Source organism: Nomia melanderi, chromosome 7 (assembly GCF_051020985.1).
Source record: "Nomia melanderi isolate GNS246 chromosome 7, iyNomMela1, whole genome shotgun sequence".
Taxonomy (NCBI): domain Eukaryota; kingdom Metazoa; phylum Arthropoda; class Insecta; order Hymenoptera; family Halictidae; genus Nomia; species Nomia melanderi.
In genome coordinates, this window is record NC_135005.1 from 2,530,326 (window position 1) to 2,555,787 (window position 25,462).

The 25,462-nt window shown below is 33.3% G+C and overlaps 1 protein-coding gene across 3 annotated transcripts in view; it reads right to left on the reverse strand.

Annotated features, from left to right (window-relative positions):
- LOC116424323 (uncharacterized) overlaps positions 1 to 25,462 on the reverse strand; it is a 141,865-nt gene that overhangs the window by 86,434 nt on the left and 29,969 nt on the right. For 2 of the 3 annotated variants that reach the window (XM_031970589.2, XM_031970590.2), the window contains exon 2: positions 22,614 to 22,704. In XM_031970589.2, coding sequence (XP_031826449.1) covers positions 22,614 to 22,690 — 77 coding nt within the window. In that variant the 5' untranslated portion in view covers positions 22,691 to 22,704. Of the gene's footprint in view, positions 1 to 17,741; positions 19,542 to 22,613; positions 22,705 to 25,462 lie in introns of those variants that run through there. The other variant, XM_031970588.2, reaches the window with a different exon arrangement.

The following is a 25,462-nucleotide window of genomic DNA, read 5'->3' on the forward strand; positions in this document are numbered from 1 at the left end:
CTCGTAATAAAATTTTCCGATGAAAACCTATACTTGGTTGTCTCAGAATAAAAAAATATTGCATACTCCTGTGTCATTTATAAGCGTGAAAAGGCAGAAAATATTTCGTATATTTTCCTTATCTACAATATTGCACTCGTAATGTAAGTATAAGTGCAGAGATGGTCCTCTGCAATCAAGTGGAAAAATAATATTAATAAGATCTGTATTGATAAGATATGATCTTATGAAAATAAGTAGAAATTCGAAGAATAGGTATTTTACAGACTTTTAAATACCATTATTCGTATTATAAGTACTGTAATAATCTGTATAATATGTTCTTTAAAAATAGAATAAAGGATAATCATTGAGATAAAAAAAGATTTACGAATATATAAAATATTCATAATTTTCAAGCTACTCTCATTACATCAAAATAGAAAGGAATAAATTTTCCCCAGATTGGCATATTTTTTCAATTTTCATTATCAGCCATATTATTTAATAGATCACAGTTTCCTTTTAAATTTAATATTCATTGACAAAAAAAAATCAAAAGAATACTTTACATTATCTGTTATCGATTTCTTAATAATATTACCATTCTCCAACGTAAAAGAAAATGTGTTGAAATCGAAGTAATCTTCTTGTTAACAAAATAATGAATTATTCATTGCTGTATCTTACATTTGAAACTTAATTACAACTTAATTTTCTTCATACATATTAACAATATTCAAAGAATGTAATGTCTTCAAATAAATTATCAAGTAAATGTTTCCCATTTTCCATTGGAAGTCTGCTTCACGACAATTCGATGCATGACACCTGTTGTTGCGTGCATTTAATACTAACACTACCAGGCAGGTAAAAATAACCTATTCCTGATTTTTTTTTCGGCAATTATTAAAAAAATAACAGATATTTCTGTGAAAAATTATTAAGGAAATTGATTTAGCAATATTCAAACTGAACTGTAAATCAATTAAAGTCTCAATAGGTGCATACTTAGGGTTTCTACAGAAGAATTTCAAAAAGTTAATTTAACTGCTCGGTAGTTTTAGTGTTAACATGTTCACGTCGGCATGGATCACCGGAAGTTTACACTTCGATATTACATTAGACAGCGTGTATGTATATGTTACAGTATAACTACATACTCGAAATAATGTATACATTTTCTGAAAAATGTATATTCTTACCACCCCATTTGACAAATGTAGATAGTGTGTAGATTCAATACACATTCGCCTCTGGAAATTAGGAAAAAGTACATTGTACACACTTTGAACGTAGCTGAATGCTAAATGTTATTTGCATTTTTGTGAAAAACATTATTTATATTTCTAAAATATCTACATATTTTCAGTTTAATTTGGTTTTTCTTTTATATTTAAAAGAGTTGTATTCTAAAAATAAATTATATAAATAGTTTCTATTCTATTCGTATTGTTATAATGTATCATTTATTGCAGGTATTATTAAATTCTTTCTTAAAAATGTAATAATTATTTATTTACATTTATGAAACCTAATAAAAATTTGTTTGTGATTAATTACTGTTTAAAAATAAATCACTATATTTAATATCTATTTTTCTCGTTACTATTTTTATAGGTAGGTTCTAAGCACACATTTATTCATTGTTCCCCCATTAATTTCACATGTTTCAAACCAGTGATGTTACGGTTTACATTTTCCGGATGATGTGGACACAGTTCATATTTGATTATTTACAATCCACTTTTACTTCAGTTGTAAGAAAATCTATACATTTGCCGAAAAATGTGCACATCATTCACTTCGTTAAACTAGTTCGGTAAACGGAAAAAATTGTCATATAGTTAAAAATTAATTCACTTATTGATAACTTTGATATTTTCAAAAATGTTAATAATTGCGCCACCAGATAGGAAAAACGTGAATTACAGCGTTGGCGGGAACGCATTAATGTGAAAACGAGGAAAGGTGAAATCCAACCTCCAGCTGAAAGTCCATATTCGCGTATATGTCAGCCTTTGCGAAGACGAAAGGTTAGATAAATTATCCTGAGATTAAATACGGTTTGAACCATAGTTGCACGATATTTTTCTGACTATACCCACGCATAGAATAATTATCATATGAATTACATTACTTTATAAATAACAATGTTTTTTTATCGTTATTAAACATTAAAAATTTTATTTACGTTAAAAGTGTATATAATTAATTGTAATAGATTTTCAAATAGTTAAAAATAAATGTACTTTTGTTCAATTTGGAACTGATAGTTTGGATAAATTGCTGAAAGTCTTTAGTTCAACTAGAAACAGTATCGTTCTGTTAACCAATGATATCAATGTTGCAAGTGATGTCTCTTGGTATGACTGGCAATTACTTAGAAAACAGGTGTGCATCAATATTATGCAAATAAAGACCCATAATCGAAGTTATTAGCGTTAAGCAAGCATATTTTCTCACAACGTTTCAATATATGTATTGCTGCAATTTTATTGCTACGGAACACCTCATTAGCTTGAGAAGTTTTATTACAAAAAAAAGAATTGTAGATATCGCATGCTTGCACGTGTCTGTGAAAAGTTGATAAATGCTGACAGAATACACGCAGTTTTATACGATCCTCTATGAACTGTTTCCTGTTTCTTCGCCTCTAAAACCTGATATAAATAAATCACAATAAAATAGGAATGCAAACAAAGTTCGACGTATGTATAATATAAATTCTGAGTTTTTACCTATTCACCGATAAAAATGTGAATTTCCTATTTTTTACACATTCACCTATAAAAATGTGAGTTTCCTATGTTTACGCTTTTGTCTATAGAAATCTGGTTTTCCCGTTTTTTGCGCAACCACCTATAAAACTGTGAATTTTCCATGTTCATATTTTCGTCTACGAAAATACGGATTTTCCATTTTGATACCGACATTTGCCTACGCAAACATGAATATACATGAGCGAGTTTAAAACGATGGATTGCTTTTTATGAATTTTAACGTGGTCCAATATATTTCCCTCTTCCTGAGTGAGAAACGATACTTTCCTATTGTTTTCTCTGCCTGCCAACCAACTACATACGAAATTTCTTGAAAAAAGACGAAATTAAACAAAATTATAATAAAATTTGGTCTACGATAAATTTTACATTTCACAGAATCAGACTTGCATCGATAAACGCGCCTAGAAGTATGAAACATACATGATATGTAAATATAGTATTTTCTTCATAAATCACACTTTTTTACAACTTTACAGTAAGGCGTGTATGAGTTATTTATTGCAAGACATTTTAATTTTATCTTTAACTGCAGAAAACATTGGCAACGAACTTAGTGCTTAGAACTTCGTGATAATGCATTTGTTAATGAATTGTTTGTCACATGACAGTTTAATCTTATTTTTAGCTGTAGGAAACATTAGCAAGAAACTTAGTAGGTATGCGTTTAAAACTGTGCGATACTGCATTTATAAATTGTTTGTTACATGACAGATTTTAATCCTATTTTTAGTTACGCGACAGACTTACAACGCGTGTACGGAAACCGTTGAACAGTAATGCTCACAATTTTGGGTCCCAGCAGTGGAATTTAACCGAGCAGAAAAACAGGAGGAAGCTATTTGTTTCTAAGAATTGACTCGAGCACAGCCTGACAAAGGCAAAGAATCGGATAGACACAGTCAAACATACAATAAAAAAAATTTCAGTTGCAGTAATTTTAATCTTAATTTAATTTACAAAATTAAAGGTTTATTTCCCTCAAATCAATAAAATTATGCCAATTTACTAGACCGTCGTATTTGAACTTATTTTAATGAGAAAAATCTTGACATTCCATCGATGCTACGATTGAGGATGTAAGGTTAAAATTATTGCAATTGAAATTTTCTTTATTGCATGTTTATATTTGACGCGTGCAGTGTCGCATCAAAGTCTCGCGCCTCAATCCTCGACACCGACGGACTGCGTAAATCCCGTCTCTACTCATTATATTCATTTTCTGTCCCTGTCTATTGGAATCATGTTACAGTGAACTCGAGACAGTGAGTAGTGGAGGAAGAGTAGGGATGGTGCAGTGGAATTTAGCTGAGCAGATTTTGTGCAATTTAAGCGAGCGTCAATCTTTACAGCACACGGCACGACCCTGCAGCTAACTCGCGAGGGACGTGATTTGTGCGATCACCAGTAAAAGGGACACCGGTGCGCACGAGTGAATTAGAGGGGCGCCCAGTTGCGCGAATCAATGAACCATCAATAGGCGTCGATAAATGTGGATAGACACGCGGTAGTCGTGTTGTGAATTTTAAATGGCATCGCGTTCCAGGAGAAGCGCGAGCGTGTTTCAATAGAGTACATTTTCCAATGCGTAAAAGCTCGAGAGCGCGCACGGGTGGCATTGGGATTATGTATGCACTGAGGTCTTAGTTTCGATGGAAATGAAAATTTTTTAACACAATTCGCGTTCATACAAAGTAGTTCCATGGGAACTCAACTTGTGGACAAGGCTCTTATTTGAATGGAATGAACACGAGGGACAGTTTTATGTTTATCTCTCTACTGTGCAGCTCTAAATGAGGCAATCCTAAACAGTTAAACACGAGAACGACGAAACGGTTTTTTTCTCCATTCCACTTTACGGTTTCCACTACCCCATTCTTCATCAGCGAGCATCCCCTAATGACCCCCATAACCATCATAGGACCGTACAGTAACGCTAACGAGGGAGTATACAAATTTTATGGATAATTTCTTTTTAACACGTTAACTGCCACAAGAATTTCAAGCGTTTTGTATAGTAGTACTTATTCTTTCATAACAAAAGTAAACAATATTACAAATAATTGTTAATGATTTGTTATCATAGTATTCATATTACACTATTATCTAGCTGCTTATGTTACTAAGTATTTGTATTCCTCATGAATTTTCTTACTGCAATTGTTCTCGAGCAATTTGGATGCTCCGGTCAGCGGTAACCACCCTGGCAGTCAACATGTTAATTAATAATTAATTAAACGGATTTAAGGATAATCCTCTTACTAATCCATCAAATTTTATTTGCATGGACAAGCTATCTCTCTGGAATTCTCCGTAGATTGACGCGTACTATAAGATGTCAGGATATAACGGTGTTTTCCTCACTCTCCCCGATCTCAGAGAGGAACACAATGCAACGGGATGTGATGTAATGAACATTGACGTTGCATATTGTTTCTACGCAGCAGCAGTTTTTTATATTTAAGTTCTGGGGACTCCTCCCTTGTCCCTATGCACTTTTAGTCTGTAGGATTGACTCAAGACATGAAAGCTGCATAGTATTGATTTCCATTATATTGAGCATTGTTTTTTATTGTGACAACAATTTTATGTTTTTTTATTTATTTATTATTTTACGTAGTGTACGTAGTTTTTTCTGCATTATATTTCGTTTTGTTTGTTATGCTATCGTTATTTATAAGTATCCGTTGGTTCTTAATATATTTTTGATATTCTTTATAATTAGCCGTATGCATTCGTATATGTTGATGTTAATTGTTATTGTAGGTGACATTTACAGGTAAAGCTTCTCAAATGCAAACAGTATCAAGAATTGAATTCTAGAGAAATATGAAATTGGAAGCAGAACAGGTAATGATTTATTCGTAGACTGGGACTTTCCCACCGCGCGTAAAATTCCCCGAGCACGTGTTTTCGGCGTAGACGACGGAATTCTAAATTAAAACTAATTTGAAATTCAAGACGGCTAATTTTGACTATTTCTGAATGGAATTGCTTGCGTTCGTTCTAACTAAGATAAAGCAGATTTTTAACGATCCAGCGATGTATGGAGCTTCAACGTTTACGTTTACGTTATAAAGGAGCTTCAGAAGAATTATATTTCTAATATAATTTTTATATAATATAATTTCAGACTGTAAGTTATAAATTTAACCAAATATGAAAAATTACAATATTTAAAAAAAATGTATCATTCACGATTACAATTCAACAGTTTTATTGCCAATTCGAGTTTGGCAATAGACTTCTAAATTTCATCTATTAGGAATATAAACTAATTAGGTGTGTTCCTAGTTAATCAGTGAAATAATTAAAATGAATTAAAATGCTTAAATTGAAATTTTACATTCTACAATTCTTTCGTTATTTTAGAAGTTTCCATTGTTGTCTTAAAAATGGAATAAAGTCAAATATTTCGAAGATTGAAAAATCTACGATTTTATATAAATAAACGATAAATTTAATTTGATACTGTATGTAACTGAATTCGAATGGTAATTACTAGACAGCGAATCTCTATGCACATTTGAATGTTTAAGGAGATAGTTAGAAAAATAGAATGACGATACGAAAGGGTTTTTCGTAGTAAGTACTGTAACTATAGCACTATACTTATAGCACTCTACTAACACTAATACTACCAGATGGTCAAAATGACCCGTTTCTGATGTCTTCCTTTACCATTATTAAAAAGATAACAAATATTTCTCTGAGAAATTATTGAAGAAATTGATTCCACGCTACACAAGCTGAAAAGTAAATCAATTAAAGTCTCAACAGATGCACTCTTGTAGTTTCTATGCAGAAATTTCAAAAACTCAATTTAACTGTTCAATAGCTTTAGTATTAAATATTTCATGTATTTTTTTCGTATAATGCTGCATTTCGTGCAATTCTGCACTCTCAAATTTCTCATAAATGCATCAAATTCTGCAGCTTGATAATTACACATGTTGTTTTGCCATCCAATCACGGATGCAGTGCTACGACAATATAATGAAAACGCTAGTGGTCCGTCACCAGACAGTTTGGCGAGCGGATTGCGCGACACAACCGCACGTATAGGAATTACGACAAACACGCCACTGCCCGTGAAAAAAAAAAGTGAACAAGGACGACTAGCCACTTGAATCGCAATATTACAGATGTGTTTAGGTTCTACATAGGAAATTGTTCAGTCCATGTGCGACGCGGAACTCGTTCCTGTTTCTCTTAATAAAAGGAGACTCCTCCTTAAGTAAATAAACATATCAATCAAACTGTTTACCATATGCTGCCGAGAATTATTGTTCACAAAAATAACATACGAAAAACTGACCACTACAGTTTGCAGATTTTTTAACACTAGGTTTATGGAACGCGTCAATCTGACGCACATTCAATTCTATAAACATTAATTGGTATACGTTTATGAGGGTTTTGATAGATACAATTTAAATCCCCAAAATTTCAAGATTTAAACGAATGAACATTAATTTTTCTATGAACAATGGAATGAACTGTACAGTAAACGTTCGTAAATCTAATATTAATCGAATTATTATTGAAACTGATCTTGAATAGCTTGTTATAATATAAGTTACATGTTTGATAGGAATATGGGTTTTCGATTTTTATTTAGCTGCAAGGTAATCTATACTGGAGCAATGTCATCATTACTATTCAATAAAAATTACGTCTAGCATATATGAAGAGTAAAATACAAAAAATTAATAGAGAGATTGATTCATAACACTCCCTTTTCATATATTAATAGGCCCATTAAATGCTAGAAATTAAATTGTACAGTTGGAAAGGCAACGTTTAAAGTTATTGATTATCATTAAAATATTTCATGAACCACGAAGCAATAAGAAGAATCGATCAAAGTTTTTACTGCAATTTATTTCATGCAATCAAATTGGACATAGGTGATAATTAACACTAAACGTACCGACATTGAATATATATGTACCTATACCTACTATAACTAATCAAATATGTAATTAGTTATACGATAAATGTAAACAAGTTAAATGTTAAATATTTCTTATTGCAAACAGAAAGGGAAGGAAAGACAAAAATTGTAAAACTGATTAATTTGATAATATTGGAATTGATTGAATGTTAAATAAACGAAGAAAAACTGAGGATTTTAAATCAAATTTCAAAATCGATCATTTGACCGTTCGCGGTACGTTTAGTTTTAAATGACAAAGATAGATTTCTCACGTGAACATCTCAACTGTAAGAATTTTCTAGATAAGTTTTTCAACTCTTTAGACTCGTTCGACGAGTCTTAATTTGTGAAAAGCATAAAAAACGACGCAGCCATACCCTTTGATCTCTGCATTGAATTGGTCTGAGGAATCCCAAAAATATGTAAACGAACTTTCCGTGGTCAGACACGCGGGGCTGTATTCCATGATATGAGACGGTCCTCATAAATGTCGTCGCAGTAAATTAATTTGTCACGCAAAGTGCGCAAGAAATCTTTTCGCACCTGCACGATTTCATGGACTATAATTTGATGCGGTGCATATGCATGAAGATGAACCAAAATATAAGTGGCTCAGAATAATAATGCTTTAACTCTTATTTCTGTGTTACAAGAAAAAAAAGATTTTGTAAAATGTTTTTAGATTAACCAAATACTAATAGTACAATACTGTTGATAATAGTAATTAGTATTATTAATATTAGTATTTAATAGTGGTTCAAAATAATAGTGTTCTATCTCCTACTTCTAAGTTCTTGAGAAAAAAGGCTATAAAAATATTATGTACAATTACTATTATTAATAATTCATAGTAATTGATAGTTTTAATAACATTGCGATACTGGTATTTAATTAATCCGAGAACTCAGGAATAGGAATTAGACCACTATTATTCTATGCCAATCATATAAGAATTGTTGGTCTAGAGAGCGCAGAAAAACTATTCCTTTTAATATCTTGCTCAGCTCTATATATGCAAAATATACTCTCAATTTTATTTTATATAATTCACAAAATTACTGATGTCACAGTACTTTAGAGAAATTAAAAATTAGAATGAGTCCTTGTAAATCGACTCTTTCTATCATTGTGCCTAGAATTGTTTTTTTATTACCTGCATTGTAAATTTTAGATGTGTATTTTGAGAATTTTACATACTGACAACTCAATTAGTAACAAGTAAAGTTTATATGCAACTTATAATCGTTGCGCGAACGAAAAATATTTAAAGTCGGAAGGACTGAACAATCGTTACCGTGGAAGCATTAAAATTACATTAGAATTCATTTGATTTCTCTTTTGTTGCAAAGTATTTACAAACGTTATCGAATAACGAATAAATACGCTAAAAAATTGTATTATACATTAAAAAGGTTCGGAAATGTAAAAGAAAGGGTTTAAAAATACGCGCTGCAATGACCACTGAAATGAAACTGCTCTACCTCGAATTCTTAGCTGATATGATCAGTATTTTTTTCAAATTTTAATTCTTCAGTTGAATACTACGTGTATGACACATTTAAAACCATTAATCTTGCTTGAAATGCATTAGATCATGAAGATATATTTGGAAAACCCGTCCGTAACGATTAATACAGTCAAGGGCACTACGAGGAGAGATCAATCATTCTGCGACAGAATTTTCCGCGTAAAATCGATAATTCATTGCCATAACAACGAACAAATTCCAAGAAACATTCTACGTCGTCCTACATTCTCTTGCGTCAACTAGAATCGCGTAAATGAAGTGATTCCCACGTTATGTACAATGTGCACGTGAAACTATTTCTCATGAGCATGCTCGGATTATTACATTCTTGCACGATAGTCAGAAAAAAATATGGATGAACAATATGTTAGGCAGTGTTAATCTGGTAGCGTGTCCATTAAAATTAAGTGAAAGTTTTGTAAATTTCGGTGGCCCTAATTTCGTTACCGATTACGGAGAAAGCATACTTTCAGAGGGTCTCGTCGATAAATGTACAGGTTGTCTAATTGGTGGTGCAGTGGAAAAGGCTGTAATTCTACATGATAAAATAAGTCAGAAATTAAAATTTGTTCATTTTAGATTTTGTTTTTAAGACAATCGAATACACAGAAACATAAATAATACGGAATAACATTTTATTTGAAAGCTAGTTTTTCAAACAAATTGTCCTATGAATCTTGTGACTAGAGAACGAACACAAATGAATAGTTCCTGAAAATCGACGTGTTTAGAATAATCATAGAATACTGCATAGTGAAAAATGAATATAAAATAATATACGAAAAGATCTAACATAAAATTTAAAGATATTGTATGTATAACTCAATGAAGGGTATAACCAGAAAATGAAACAACAAAATTTTGCTATTTTTCAATAATTTTTCATACTTTTGACAGGAAGATTTCAATTATGAAACGTGACACCACAATTTCAATCACAATTGATACAACGTTTGTCATGGTTTTACAAAATCGGGAATGAAAAAAGTAATTTGAATATTTCATGCCGTGGAACGTATTTATCGTATACTGTTTCTTATTCATAAGGTTACAGAGTATGTTTAATGTGACTGCAATGCACATGAATGCATTTTCAGTTTTATAAATTATACTCTTATCATAATGGATTGCTTGCAAGAAGAAGTTAAGAATGTTTAAGAAAACTGTTATTTTTTATAAAGTGAAATTATGTAAAAATTTATTACTTGTAAGAATATTTTTGGTAGATAATAAATTGTCTAAAATATTGGATTCTACTGAACTTAGTAATAACGTGGTGAAAATGTAAGAAAAGAGAACATAGATTACTGTTCACAACTAACGACCAAAGCGATACAGCTTCAGTATAAAAACTTCCACTTTCTTATTACTTGCAGTTGCGATTATAATGACAAAATTTATTGAAGCAGTGGTTACATCACAATTTTCAGGCTTGTGATCAAAGGCGAAGACACGAAGCGTGGTCATAGCGCCTTGAGCTATCTATAGATTACTGGAACATAATAAATTTTAATCGAGGTTCTTTTGTATAAACGATGGTCTAAAGATAAACTACCCTAAGAAGTTCACTGCTTTATTTATGGTATAGAACAGTTTCTTTTTCCAATTGTTTTGTTACATATAGTTACATACAGTAGTTAGTATAGAAACATTACGACCAAGTCACAATTGCTGTAAATTTTAACGATTTAATTATATTCTATTGGTACTGGCTATAGGCCATTTCGTTTTAGTTGATATCAAGCTGCAACGAAAATAATTTGCCCGTCTCGCTGACCAGTATTAATGAACAATATTGTATTTTCTCGTTATTGAAGATGTTTCAATACTGTTTAATTTTTATATCAGATTGTTAGATTTTTGATAATATGAAACCCTATATAATTAATTATTACCCCAGTTATCAATTACAAACATTGACTATAATAAAATAAAGATAACTTAGTAAGCACAATATAGGTTGCAATTGATAATCCATATCTTTTAAGTCAATTAAAATCTATACTTCATATTTACGTATCAATATTTTGTAAGTGTAGTCAATAATAATCTCAATGTAAATGTGACCTTTACAGATAAGTAAATAAAAAACAAAGATTTTGATAACTTGATATTTTGCTCTGCTTGTGTTATCAAAATACAATTTCATTCTTCGATCTGCATGTCATTCACCTTCCTCAGTTATTCATACAATAGCGAAAAATAATAAAAATTCGATGAAACTGCCGTTGACAGTTAAAAAAAAAAACAATCCAATTCTATATAGGTGAACACGATTAAACCAGGTATCACCGAAGCAGCATAATGCGCAATATCTAAATTTAAGAAGAAAACTCAATGTATCTTGGGTCACAGAAAGAAATACAGTTAACCTTGATAACATAGGTGAAAAAGTTACCTCCAAACACGACTTTCTACTATGACATATTCGTCCTTTGAAACCATTATCTTTCGTCATCGATACACGTATTTTTCTACTATGCCGAAGATAATGAAAATGACTACTTTTACTTATCGCGGTCTATTACCCAAAACGGTTGACGTCAATAATATCATTTTAATTTCTCTACTATCATTATCGTACAACAATAAGTATATACTTAAATATTTTTTTAATTTAGGAATAAATTAGTATTTCCAAGGGCACATGCAACAGCAGGAACAAATTCTACCTCTATGACACTTTTCTTTTTAACGAGTTTCCAAATAGGGCATTGTATTTTTATTATTGTTATGTACTAATATTTTAAACACAAACAAAACGTAAACGAAATTTTTTGATTCGAAGAGCTTAATATTATTTGTCTGATAAATATTGCGTACACGTTTGCATTCAATTTGAAAAACGTACTTTCATCAATTTTAAGAAAATAAATGCACCGCTTGCATGAAGCATTGTTGGAATCTGCCATGAATGAAAACCATTTGAATCTTTTCTTCCACGTTGCAATACATTGTGACCACTTTGAAATTTAGATCAGGAAAACACATTCTGTTCCGATACGATAGATACATACCATGTAAAGAAATTCATGTAAAAAAATGTACAAAAAAAAATAGAAATTGGTTCCAATCCTAAGAAATCAACAAAATAATACAATAAACCATATGAAAATTCATGTTAGAATCGAGTGACTGTGTTACATTAAAGCGAATCGTGTAAAAAGAAAATGAATTAAAAAAAATTCATGTAAAAAAATTCGTATAAAAACAAAATTAGGTATATTGAAGAAAAATAAATTATTCTTTTAATAGTCTGTTTTTGTTTATCACTTTTAATGGCCCAGATCATAATAAATATGTCTAAGCAGACATTTATTAATCAGAAAGTGTACAAAAATATTAAGTGTAATAACACATTGCTATAATTACAGCTTATGTTGTTACAATTTCTAAGAATATTCCATGAAAAGAACGACACTAAAACTCCATTAAGCGAAAACGTAAAAAAATTTGTTTTCATTTCTATTTCTTATACTTGCTGAAGTTTGAGATAAACTTCTTGCTTTATTATATTAGAAGTTCTATCAATGTTTTCTCTACAGCTAACCAATGTTCTATTGCTTTATAGGTCAGATGAGTATTACTAAACAAAAAATTATCAACCGATTAGAGTCGATATAAATTATTGCCCAGAAACATGTCAAAACAGGTGGTTCGGGAACCTCGTCTGAAAGTCACCAACGATAGAGAGGGTAAGATTCAGCGGCGGAAGTAGAAGTGGCCGTTCCAGACAGACAATGACATTCTTTCGTATTGCTTCCACTTTTGCAGATTTGCATCACATTATGATAATTTATAATCTTAATCGTTCAGTCGAAAACAATAATAAAATAAAAAAATAAAAAAATAAAAATACAATGTTTACTTTAAGAGGAATAAAGAGTATATATTTCATAATTAAATTCTGTTTATACGACGATAAATCATTTTCGTTCGACACTATTTGTTAAAGCCAACAGTTTTTGTGCTCATTTAAACGGCGCTTATCTTGGACCACCTTGTATCGTACTACGTAACTCTTTCGATAAAGAAAAAGATTAGGCCGCCAAAAACAAAGGAACCGAAGTATGTTATTAGTAATAACTTCAAGGTAATTTGATACGAGCGTAACTTGCTTTTTAAATAATAACTTGAATTAGTATTCGGTAAGGTAATTATCAGTAAGGTATCGTTCGTAATTATACGTTAGCGTTAATCGGCTTAAACACGATTTTATCTGCAGCTGATTTGAGTACAGAAAAAATTAAATTTGAATATTGGACTGGATATGCCCGCCATTGATTGTAAATTTAACGTGTTGTCTGTTCATTGCGTGCCGTTTCTACTTATTCTAACAGCGATCACAAGTGTATCAATTAATCTCTTGCGCTAGAAATTCATTCAAAGATTTGGCCAAGTCTTACGCAAAACATTTTCAGCGATACGTTTCAAAACAATCTAATATGTATAATGCAACAAGACTATCGATGTGTGTACGACGTTATTGGCAATTTTGGAACAAAAACATCTCGACGCGCATGCTACGTCTCTCCAGTGCAAGAGATTAAGTATAACTTCGATTTTATCGAAGGGAAACCTTGGTAACAAAAACGTTATTGTACATTTTTAACTTATTTTTCCATGTAAAATGATTTTTCTCTAAATTTTATCATCGTTCGCAAGGCACCATATGTGTTACTTTATTCTCAATATTACATAGTTAAATTTATTTATTAGTTTTATTATTTTATTAGTTTCATTTTTATAGATACCTTTTTAAACATTTTAATAACTGACTGATATAAATTAATCAATTATCAAGGAAATTTAACATTAATGTTATGGCGGCACCTTTCCTATTCTGCTAATAGCGAGTTACTGAGAGCTAAGAGACTTTTTCTCTCCTGCCGGTACTTTACCTATTTGTATATATACCGTCCGTAAACCTCCTACACTCGTCCTCACGTCTAAAGCACCGGTCTACCAGAAAGCCCTACTGATGAGTCCACTGGTAGATCCCGGACGAAACTCTCTCCCTCTGTCCTAATCTTTTCGATCCTTTTCCTCCTTTCCATAACATTACAGTCCGCTTCGATGTTTATTTTTCAATCTTTATTTCTGTAGATACTTTCACATACTTTCACTGTTACTTTCTTACGTTTTCAGTAAAATGACGAAATGAAACTCATTAATAAGTTAACTGCGTTCGACGAGTATACACGTCATCTTACAGCTTGAAATGATACTAATTCTTTCAACGATGAATTCTTTATTTTTCAGATTAACATACAATTCTAGTTTGTTTCGCTTTAATTTTTGATTAAAGTATACTCTAGGTGCATTCTTCCTGCGTTTGACAAGTACACACTTCGTTTTTGCATGTTATTGCGCGCAAAACGAGAGATTTTTGAAACTAAATGCCACAGTTAACAGGTTAATGAATCCAATTTTAGAATATCAACGTATAAAGCATACTAAAGTAAATAATTCTATAGGAGTTTTTAGTCAACAATTTTTCTGAAGATTTTGCAGAAAAATTTATTGCCTATTAGCAAAAAGAAAAAAAGGACTTGCTTCAATTTCGTGTTTTTAAGAAGTAATAAATTACGTTTTAATTACTGAATTATTATTTCCATTTTTCAACTTTGAAGAAGGGTGAATGTTACAAAAGTCATCTGTCTAGTTGGTACCGCGAGCAGTAATTTGTTTGTCCGTTGCCCTTTAAAGTTTATGAAACGTAACATAGATCCTTTTTCCAGACATCCATTTAAATATTTGTGACATTTTCAACGAGGCATCTTTAATTTGGCGATCATAGCACGACTTATCGAATACCCTGTGCAACAGACGGTTCATTCACAGTAGCCGAGTCCCTGAGGATAGTTAATGCGCATAGACAATAAACATAATGTGAACTGCTATCTGTATTCGTGTAATCCGCGGAATATATACACTTCAAGGTTGAAGCAATATCGTGACCTTTTGCAATCTCTGCGCTCCAGGCAACATGTAACTTGCACCGTTCTCTCTTGCATTAATTTTGAAACCGGTCGCGGGTTGACCGTAATACGATTAAAAAGGAAATAAAACAAGACAAAGAGGAGAGGAGAACGAGCGATGATCGTTCTTCGGTGAAAAAAAAACATCAAACCAAATACGACGTCACACGAATTACCAGCGAACTGCTAACCCAGTTACCAGTATGCTGTTTCGTGATAGCCAAGTTTAATCTCGCACCGAAGCGTTTATTATACGTAACACCAACAATTTAATATTTCATCGACTCCAATTTCTTAAATTAATAAAATCCAATGAATCTGAATGACTTATTTGGAATCATCAGTGGTTAATTGTCGTTTTTTAATATTATAACTTGATTTCCTAACTGAAGATCACGCGGGTCAGTCATTTAAGTTAGGTCTGGGTTAGTATTTATTTAATATAATAACACAGTATTAATATTTTATTATTATTGTCATCATTATTGTTACTGCTGTTGGAGTGCAAAGGATTAAGATAGGAAAACAATGAAAAAAAATCTTCGTGTTTTAATTCATTTTACGTTGGAACTATTTCCTGAAGGCATATCTTCATTTCTGCTACGTTCAAACGAAAATATACCTATACTAATACTCTGAGCTTCGATTATATATTCCGATATAGGCAATCCTCGAATAACACAATACTTGATCTACATGAAGTCTTGAATTACAGTCAAACATTGTGACAACCCTTGTATATAACATGGTACTTAAATTGCACGTTTTCCTCGAAGTTTGTAATGTCACAAGCATTCTTTACAACGAAGTGGAGAAAAGATATTTGTGGTATGATGCTAGACTCACAAGCAATAGAATTAATCTCGATAACCGTACGAAACCAGTTAAACGAAATGACTCTGCTATTCGAGAGTTGACTGTACTCAATTACTCATCAGCACATAAAAAGATTTGCATTCATGTATGTTTACTACTGTAACTACAGAATTGTAAGTTTGAATTAAAAAATCGACGTTGATTCATTACTTGGATGTTGATTATTCATGAACATAACAACGAATGTATTAATAAGTTCTAACCTTTAATTAGACGAGTTATTTCATGGATGCATCGATGCATTTGTATAAGCGTAATATTATACTCCAAAAAGTATACCTATTTTAATATTTTCACTTAAAATGGCTCCATTCATTTGGAATAACTTTAGAACTAAACTGTGCTACAAGAATCACATCGTTTATTAATAAAAACAACCAGCTTATACAAAGTTAATAAGATAGTATCAAAATATCTTATTTCAGTATTGTAATTATTATGCAATGTAGTCATATTTTTTGAGAATGTAACACGTTCCGTGCTACGCCATTCACGTATGAATGACACCGATGTTTTCCTTCGGAGCGACGCCATTCACACGTATGTGACAGGTACATTCATCTAAAAGTATATGAAAATCATATTTCAACAATACTAATTGTGTACAAAATGAAAAATGGGATGTCTCTGTGGAAAATGTAAGTAGTTTTAATTTTATTCCGTTGAGAATTTGAATTTAGAACTTCATAGAAAGTTATTTTATCTGTGTCTATTTAAGTTAGAAAAAAATTGTTGCCTCCCTCTAACACGTTGACTGCCATGGGGGTCACTGGTGACCCCCGACCAAATCGAATTACTATAGTTTACTCAATGAAACGACGATTATATGAAAACATTTCTATATTATAAATAATGCTACATAGTACAGTGACATTCAGATAGATGAATGTGGAATAGTAATAATGCAATTGGATCAAATGATTTAATATTATATTTTTTTCGGCGTATTTTCCTCTGTGAAATCGTGCGGCGTTCAACGTATTAATAATACACTTTGAGTATCTATCAATTAATTTTTTTATATTCTCGGATATCACGTAACTTGAAATCTGGACCCGTAAGTGTTTTATTTTGCTGCCATTAAAAAATAAGAAAAAACTATTCTGACAGTATCGCGTCAATCAAATATACACAATAGTAAAATTTTGTAAATATTCTGCAGAAATATTTTTATACTAACAGGATTTTTAAAAAGAATGTACATTTTGACTTGGCGCAGAACATTTATGTAACTCCTTGCAGACGAGAATCTTTAAAACATTTAAAACTCTTCCCAAAGAAAACTGAATCATGTCCACATTAAAGTCTTAAATATTGGAAAAGCAGGAAACTACATATCAATCACTCATTATTTGGATAACTGAATTATTCACACGCTGCTTCCAATTTCAAACGTCAAAACTCGAGAACAGCATTATGGCGCATTCGACGGTAATGAGTTAATTCTCTTCATAATATACTACAGCGCGGGAAAACCGCATTGCAAAAAGTGAAACGAAATGAAAGCAACCCCTGACCTCTGTTTAATGTCTAAAACTATTTCACCCTAATAGTCTGAAGATTACGGTTCACCGATCAGACCTAAGACCCTGATTCACACGTGTGTCCATTCACCCTAACAGACCTTTATCTCGTAATAGAGCAACGAGTCTGACCTTGGAACAGGCAAATCCATGGTGCTAGGTCGATGATGATGCGGATGCTGATGATGGTGATGATGCTGATGCTGTTGATGCTGCTGCTGCGGCGACCTTTCATCTGTTCCCATCATCCCGGGGTGCATCTGCTGCTGCGGATGCTGAGAGTGCAGATACACTTGTTCCGGTTGTTTCATCCACATTGTTGCAGTCGATTTAAATGACTACTTTAATCACCAGATCACTGACTCGTTTCAATGACTCGCGAGCCAATTCGCGCACGCGCAAACAAACTTCTGCGTACGGTCGAAAACGTGATTCTTGTTCGATAGATCACCGGCACCCTTCATGATGCTTGTTTTGATATATCGAAATCTGTTCGTCACGTCTGGCACACAATATACCTTAAAAATTCCTTTGACCACTATAATGATAATATTATAGAGTACGAAAATTAATACCGACGTAAAGGTTCAATTAAATCGGAGACGAAACGCTCGAGGAACGAGGCTCCTCCTCGGCGTCGTTCGCCATATTGGAGAACGCTGGAAACGCAGCGGCGGCGATCCCGTAGTACTGTTCTTCTCTCTTTCTCTCTCCGTTATCGCGCGACAGCTTCGCGGCTTGTTTGTTGCGCGAATTAAAATTAGCCAGGTCGCCTGGTTAATCTTGCTCGTTCGATCGCTCGTTTCTCCGCAGCCGTATGATAAAAACCTCTCTATCTCTGCGCTGCCGAACGACACGAACAAACATTCGGCAAAAACCGGGGCCGGGACGAGGCACCCGTCAGCTACCAAGGAGGGAGACGGGTGACACGAAGAAAACAAGCGGATACGCTTCTCTCTGCGGTGACGTTCTCTCGATTCTCGAGGCGTTTGCGATATTATTGTCCCGTCAATTCAGAGTCCCGCGTTAAAAATCATCGGCCATTGCGCTCGTCACGTTTTACTTCGGAATGTTTCCCGAGGAAAGATGATGGATCAAGAAGAATCACATTTTTAGCGGTACACAAGTTATTCGATGAATTACGGTGTAACGATTGGTAATGGTTCCATAGCGATTCTCCCGCGTCCAGATTGCAATCGCGCAATGAACGAGGGGTCACTTGTAACCAGCGTCCTCTAGTACACGTACGAATTCTTCGCTGGAATCCCGACCTTGACACCGTGCTCTAGATTTGTATGCGGCAGGAAGCACATTAAAGGCGGCCTGTATCGGGCATAGGTATCAATCGAAGAGGATCGAGGAGGATCGACAAAAGAAGAGTGGTCGGTCCAGGGGGATGCTAACGCGACGTTGTCCTCTTCAAGGTTGCTGTTCCGTTAGATTGCGCGAGAGACGCAATAAAACGGAGTCATAATGGTGCGAGGGATCTGCGGCCTTGACACACTGTCCTAAATGTCTCTTAGAATGTAGAAAATACTCAGCGCCGCGGTTATGTGCATATTCCGTGGACACGGGTCGGTCGGACGGCAAATAGAAAACCGTCCGGTCACATCGGGACTGGCTTGTTCCTCTATTTATATGACGGGCAACACCGAGGTCCAGTTTTGCGCGAGTTAAAAGCAGCACTCCGGTAACGGAGAGGAACGCACTCTTCGAGGTCCACTTTACGGTAACGTGGTCCAGATCAGTTACCGATGTCTCGTTCGATCATCGACGATACCGAATTTCACTTTTTAGTGGAAGAAAAATTAGGAGGAATACGTTGACGTTAAGAAGAGAAACGCTCGGCGATCAGCTCGGCGATCAGCTCGGCGATCAGCTCGGCGATCAGCTCGGCGAACAGCAGAGACGCGACACGCACGACAGCCGAATACGAACTGCCGGTGGTGCTGTGCCCCCACTCTCAGCCACAATCAGCGCTTCCCCTACCGTCGAAGCGACCAATCGTCGCTCCCCCTCGTCTTCCAATGCTATCCGCGCTCGGACCGCGCAATATGATAACAACACATTTTTAGGCGGTTCCCTTGTGTAAGGCGGCTTCGAACCGTCGCGATAAGAATTTTCGTGCACGCGGCCGATTCGACCGCGGGAAGACGAACTCGCTATCGGTGGACGGTACTCGCGGGGTTGCGCTTTAACCAGTTAACTGCGTTCGACGAGTATACACGTCATTTTATATTAACTAAATCTTTTAACGATGAATTCTTTAGTTTTTCAGATAAACATTTAATTCTTCTTTGCTCTGCTTTGGTTTTTCATTAAAATATACCCTAGCTGCATTCGTCCTGCGTTTGACGAGTACACATTTTATTTTTTCATTTTGTAGCGCGCGAAACGAGAGATTTTTCAAACTAAATTCCACAGTTAACAGATTAACCCTGTGTCTTCCAATAACGTGTCAGACTCGTGATGAAGATTTTAGACAAAAATTGAACAAGCATGAATATTACTTGATTCTTTTAAATTCAAATGAAACATTCATTATTCTTCTGTTATCAATTATTATACTTTGGGGTAAAGATTGATATAAAATCATTCTTATCATTCTATTCTTTTTCTTAATAAATTAATAATGACAAAGTAGTTGTATCGATCATAGTTAAGAAATAAATCATAGGGCAAATGGTTAACACTGACCGCCGTATCATCCGAATTCAGGCGATATAATGACTTTGTAGGCGATATAATGGCTGTGCACACGATATAATGACGAAAAAAATCCAGTATTGAGTCTACAAAGTCGTTAATATAATTTCAGACGGACGAACCCTTTATAGGCGGGAATTTTAAAAACGTTTGAAAACATTTTTCGTAAAAAAGCTGAGTTATGCATAGAAGTATTAAATATTAGAAAAAAGTAAACTACATATCAATCTCTCGTTATTTGAATAAATTGTCGATTTGTAGCTTTTGAATTTAGATATCAAAGATCAAAGTCTCCATTATGGCAGCACTTGACCGCAGTGGGTTAAAACGACTGGAATAAATTACAATTCAAAGGCGTTGAATTCAATGAAGGGTTGAAAAATTACTTTTCTCAGTAACATATTGAATGAATCGAATTTTATTAGATCTACGAGACGGAAGAAGGTTAAGAGAACAATTGCTGTGCAAGATCTGGACTCTTCAGTTTCTGTATCATTAAGAAAATTGCTTTGATTGTGTGAGTAACTTGATGCGTGTCAGTTGCGATGTGAACATACTAATAGGGATGGAAGTTGTATTCGATTTCAATAAAATTTGGTGTTAGATTATCGATTATAGTTATTGGAACTAATTCTAGTCGTAGATCTAGTTATGAAAAGACTGTATGGAGAGTTCGGGGAACTGAAACCTGGTACCGATAAAGGATACTAGCGAGATTGCGTTTCTAACGAGGATGCATTAGAAGTTATCTTTGATTTCAATGAAGTTTGGTACTAGATGAGTAACCATTAATGTAACTTCAATTCTAGTTGCAGATATGTAGTTAGTTTTCAGAAAAGAATAGGTAAAATTTGGGAATTTTCCCAAATTTACATTTTATAGGTTGATATTTTTGGGCATTAGATAACTTTGAAATTTTTTTAGGAGAACTAACTGTTGGCGCTCGATGTTGCGGCTATGGAAAAGTAAATTATTTTACAGAATTTTGAAAAATTATTTATTTACGTATTATTAGAAGTTTACTAAACTTTCACAGTGAGTTTATTAAAATAAAAACATATACTTTATTCCAGTATTATCCTATCATTGCATGAAATTTATAAACATGTTTGGAACATCAATTTATGATGCATCACGACCATTTCACAGAAAAAGACTGTTATAAACAGTATCGTGTTATAAAGAATTGTTTGGCTGTACGTATCTATTTACTTAGTATTTATTTTCGACAAATTTAACGAAGGAAATGCAATTTTGACTACAAATTTTGTTAAATGCATTATTTACATAATTATATGTTCGTTCAAAAAATTATCATGACAATTTGAACTAATTCTTTTAATTCCTCAAATTTTATTAAAATTTCTGTTTGTCAAAGGAAAATATCTGGTATTCCTAAAACGTATTCGCCCCTTCCAACTATTCAAATATCATTAGTCTGAAATGATTGTGCGAGTAAACAGTTATTACTCTTCTTTCGAAAAACAGACTATAGTACTAATATACAGCCTAAATTAGCTTAAATATTTTGTGTCGCTAAAGGTAACTGTCTAAAATAATCAACTGCTATGGAAACATAAAACTGATCAATATAGATGAGTAAACACAGTGAAATATAATATTCTTTCTTGTTTCAGTTCAAATCGAAATATGAATTCCACAATTATAACACGAGAAAGATAAATTGTATAAATCTACATACATGTTCGGAACTTCTGCTATGTATAGGTCGTGCAATGTTAGAATGCTAATATTTCAACATTACAAAGAAGTATTAGAATAACAACGATCAAATTCTGTTACTGCGTTCAGAATTGCATTATTTGAATTACAAAATGCAATACTTGCATTGCGTTAATGTGTTTTCACTTTAATGCGAGCACAATAGATTTTGCAAATTGCGCTTATCTCATAGACTATGAAAACTGACGCGGAAAAAACAATGAACTATCGTTGTGACTTTCGCATACACTCTATAAATTATCATTCTGTTTTTCTACGTAAATGCTGCATACTTGTGTATTTTTACTAGAGTATTTATAATTTCTTTTGAATTTTCAAACGTTTTGGCACTTTCAGTTTTACGTTAACTTTCTAATTTTATATCTTTCCCGGAAAAAAATAGATAAACTCAAATGTACTCTTACCCTTATATCGCTTTTTAAATCAACGTTAAAAAACTACGAATTCGCGAATAGAAGTGTATAATTGTTAAAGTACACTGGGTAGGACAATGAGTAATTGTATTGTAATTATTCTCCCGAATAACAGCGAGAAAACAAAGAGGTGTGCACTTACCCGCACGAGACGGTCGTTTCGGGAACAGAGGTCGAAGATGACGCGCTAGCGTCATCCTCGTCCACGTCATCCTTCATTTTTTAGATTGTTCCTGAAACGTAAAAAGTAATTAATATTCACTACATTTACGTTACTAATTTGTTTTTTCATTAGCTGCACGCTATCAATTAACGTTAAACGTACGACCACCAGTCGAACCACCGGTTTTAAAATTCTGATAAAAATTCTGCATTTTTTTTCATCCATTTAACTTTAGATCAGTTCTTATATCGTCCGATTAATCAGTTCCTCAATTGTTGTTCCTTTTTTCTGTTTTCATTAAGAAAAATTGATCGTTTAACATTAAAACTATCAGACGCATCAAAATGACCCATTCCTGATTTCTTTATTTTGCAATTATTAAAAATACAACACATGTTTCTCTGAGAAATTATTAAAGAAATTGATTCAGCAATACATGAACGGAATTATGAATCAATTGAAGTCTGGATAGATGCACTCTTGAAGTTTCTATAGAGGAATTGCAGAAAGTCAATTTAACTGCTTGGTAGCTTTAGTGTTAATCTAGATTTGTTTTAGTTATTTTATTTAGTTCTTTTATAACCGGTTATTTCACCGGTTGCGGTAGGGATAGGTGCATATAAAGTAAGTTTAGTGTTATCGAAAGCAACTTTTCACGAATACACCGGCGAAAAGTCATTCGCGATTCACGTCGCGCAAACATTTTGTTCGCACTCGTGTGTGAGGTGAAAATACGATAATGTTTTCGATGCAAGAAACGCGGGAGGGCAAGGCACCCGTCACGGAAGACCGCCGATGACACTAGATTGATTGATAATGTAAATAAATGATGCGCATCCGCATCGATAATGCAATACACGAAAACAACACGTGTCCCGTACATCGTTATCCATCGTTCGCTTGACATTGTAATCGACAGAAACGACTTAGTATACAGCTCACTACTGGTAGCTCTTACTTTGCACTAAAGCGTGAGCACGGATTTAATACTAGAATTACCGAGCATTTTATACGAACAACGTGTAATCCTTGTGAAGATTGCAACAATCAATTTCTTTCGACTTCTTTAGGTATTTATTTGTAAAATAATTTCAAATATTTGATACTTCTGAAACATTAATAACTACGAAACATAAAAACTAATACCTATTATTTTGACGTTTACGGTAGTTTTATTGATAAAAGAGTAAATGAATAAAAAATTTAATATTTTAATCTTGTATTACAATTATCCAATTAAAATATTTTCTAAAAACAGATTGCACATCTTCTCTTGACCACCTCAATCATCTTTGTTACTTCTAAAGCTACAAGTTCTAAATAAAATTCCTGCGATTTCAGGGGGCAAATTTCGAGTCTATCTTGTTTTCCTTTCTTGGTATTACACAAAATGAGAGAAATACTTGTCATAAATAAGAATATGAAAACATACAGTCATCTTGTATAACGTATGACTAAAATAAAAAGAAAGAATCAATGAACGCGTTAAAACTTGGACAAATTTTAAAAATAGTCACGAACGGCGCAACAAATTAAAAAAAAAAACAACTTGCTGTAAACGTAAAAGAATCTTACGGGATTATACTCCATCTCATCGATGAAAAGTCTCGCGCGACGAATCGCAACAACGCCAAGCGGCCGCTTCGAAAGTTATTCGTCGAACCTTGAAGCAGCTGGAAAGGTTCGGTACAACAGAGAAATGATTTTCATGCATATATTCTTCTCTACTCATCAATCCTATGAATATTTTATGTAAAGGTATTTTTTTCGCCGGCCACTGCTGCGCACATATCCAGCAATTCGGATTCAAGTGGCGCGTGTATATACTCGTCTCGCAAAAGGATTCGATCGGAAACGAGCTTCGTTTTATTAAATATTCATTCAATTGCGAATGTAATTAGACGCGAGTAGTCAAACCGGCGAATAGGATTCTTTTCCGAAACGAAATAAACAGTTTGTAGATCGACGGGGCTATAAATGGACGGAACGTGGATGCCTGTTATTAATAGAACTCGATTCGATACAAGCGGAAACGTAATTGCAACGATATATTATAAAATTCGTCATGCCACGAACTTTGTTACATCGAAATAAACAATGTTTGAACGGACATGACCCGATCAGCGGAATAATTGAAACGATAAATTCCAAAACAGCACATGTCAATCAATCAACGTTTCCAGGAAATCAATTTTTCTGCTCATCTTCGCTCATTCATTATCTATTTTATTGATTCTTGCTGTGAACATTTACTACACAAAGAGAAAGTAGAGTAAAATACGACGGTTTTTTAAATCGTAATAATAATGTATCTGGAGCAATAAACGCATGAAACCTTTTTAGGATATCTTAAATAGACCTTTGGTTATAGGGAAAGAAAAGAATTTTTTAATAAAAATATTCAGTTACGAAGGAAAATACGATTTTCTAAAGTAGTATCATATCCACTTCACAAAAATGGTGGGAAACAATCATACAAAAATACGAAATCTTTATTTCAACTAAACTGTTAGCTGAATATAGTTAGTTGTTAACAGATATAAATAAATTGTAAATATATATGGTTTTATGAACAGAAATCACAAACAAATGTGTCATCTTCTTTTTCAACACTGGTGCAATCTAATTGATCAGTTTTTATCTTATCTTCGATTCTACTTTGCTACATATCAATACAATTACACGTAACCAATTAAAACTATAAACAGAGCAGATAGCAAGGGACTTCTGTTGCCCATACGTTAAAGTGTTTCCTTTTGCCTCGCGCATCATCATTTAGAAAAGTATTTAAAATTTACAGTTTGGCATGAGATAAAGAAATAATTGAA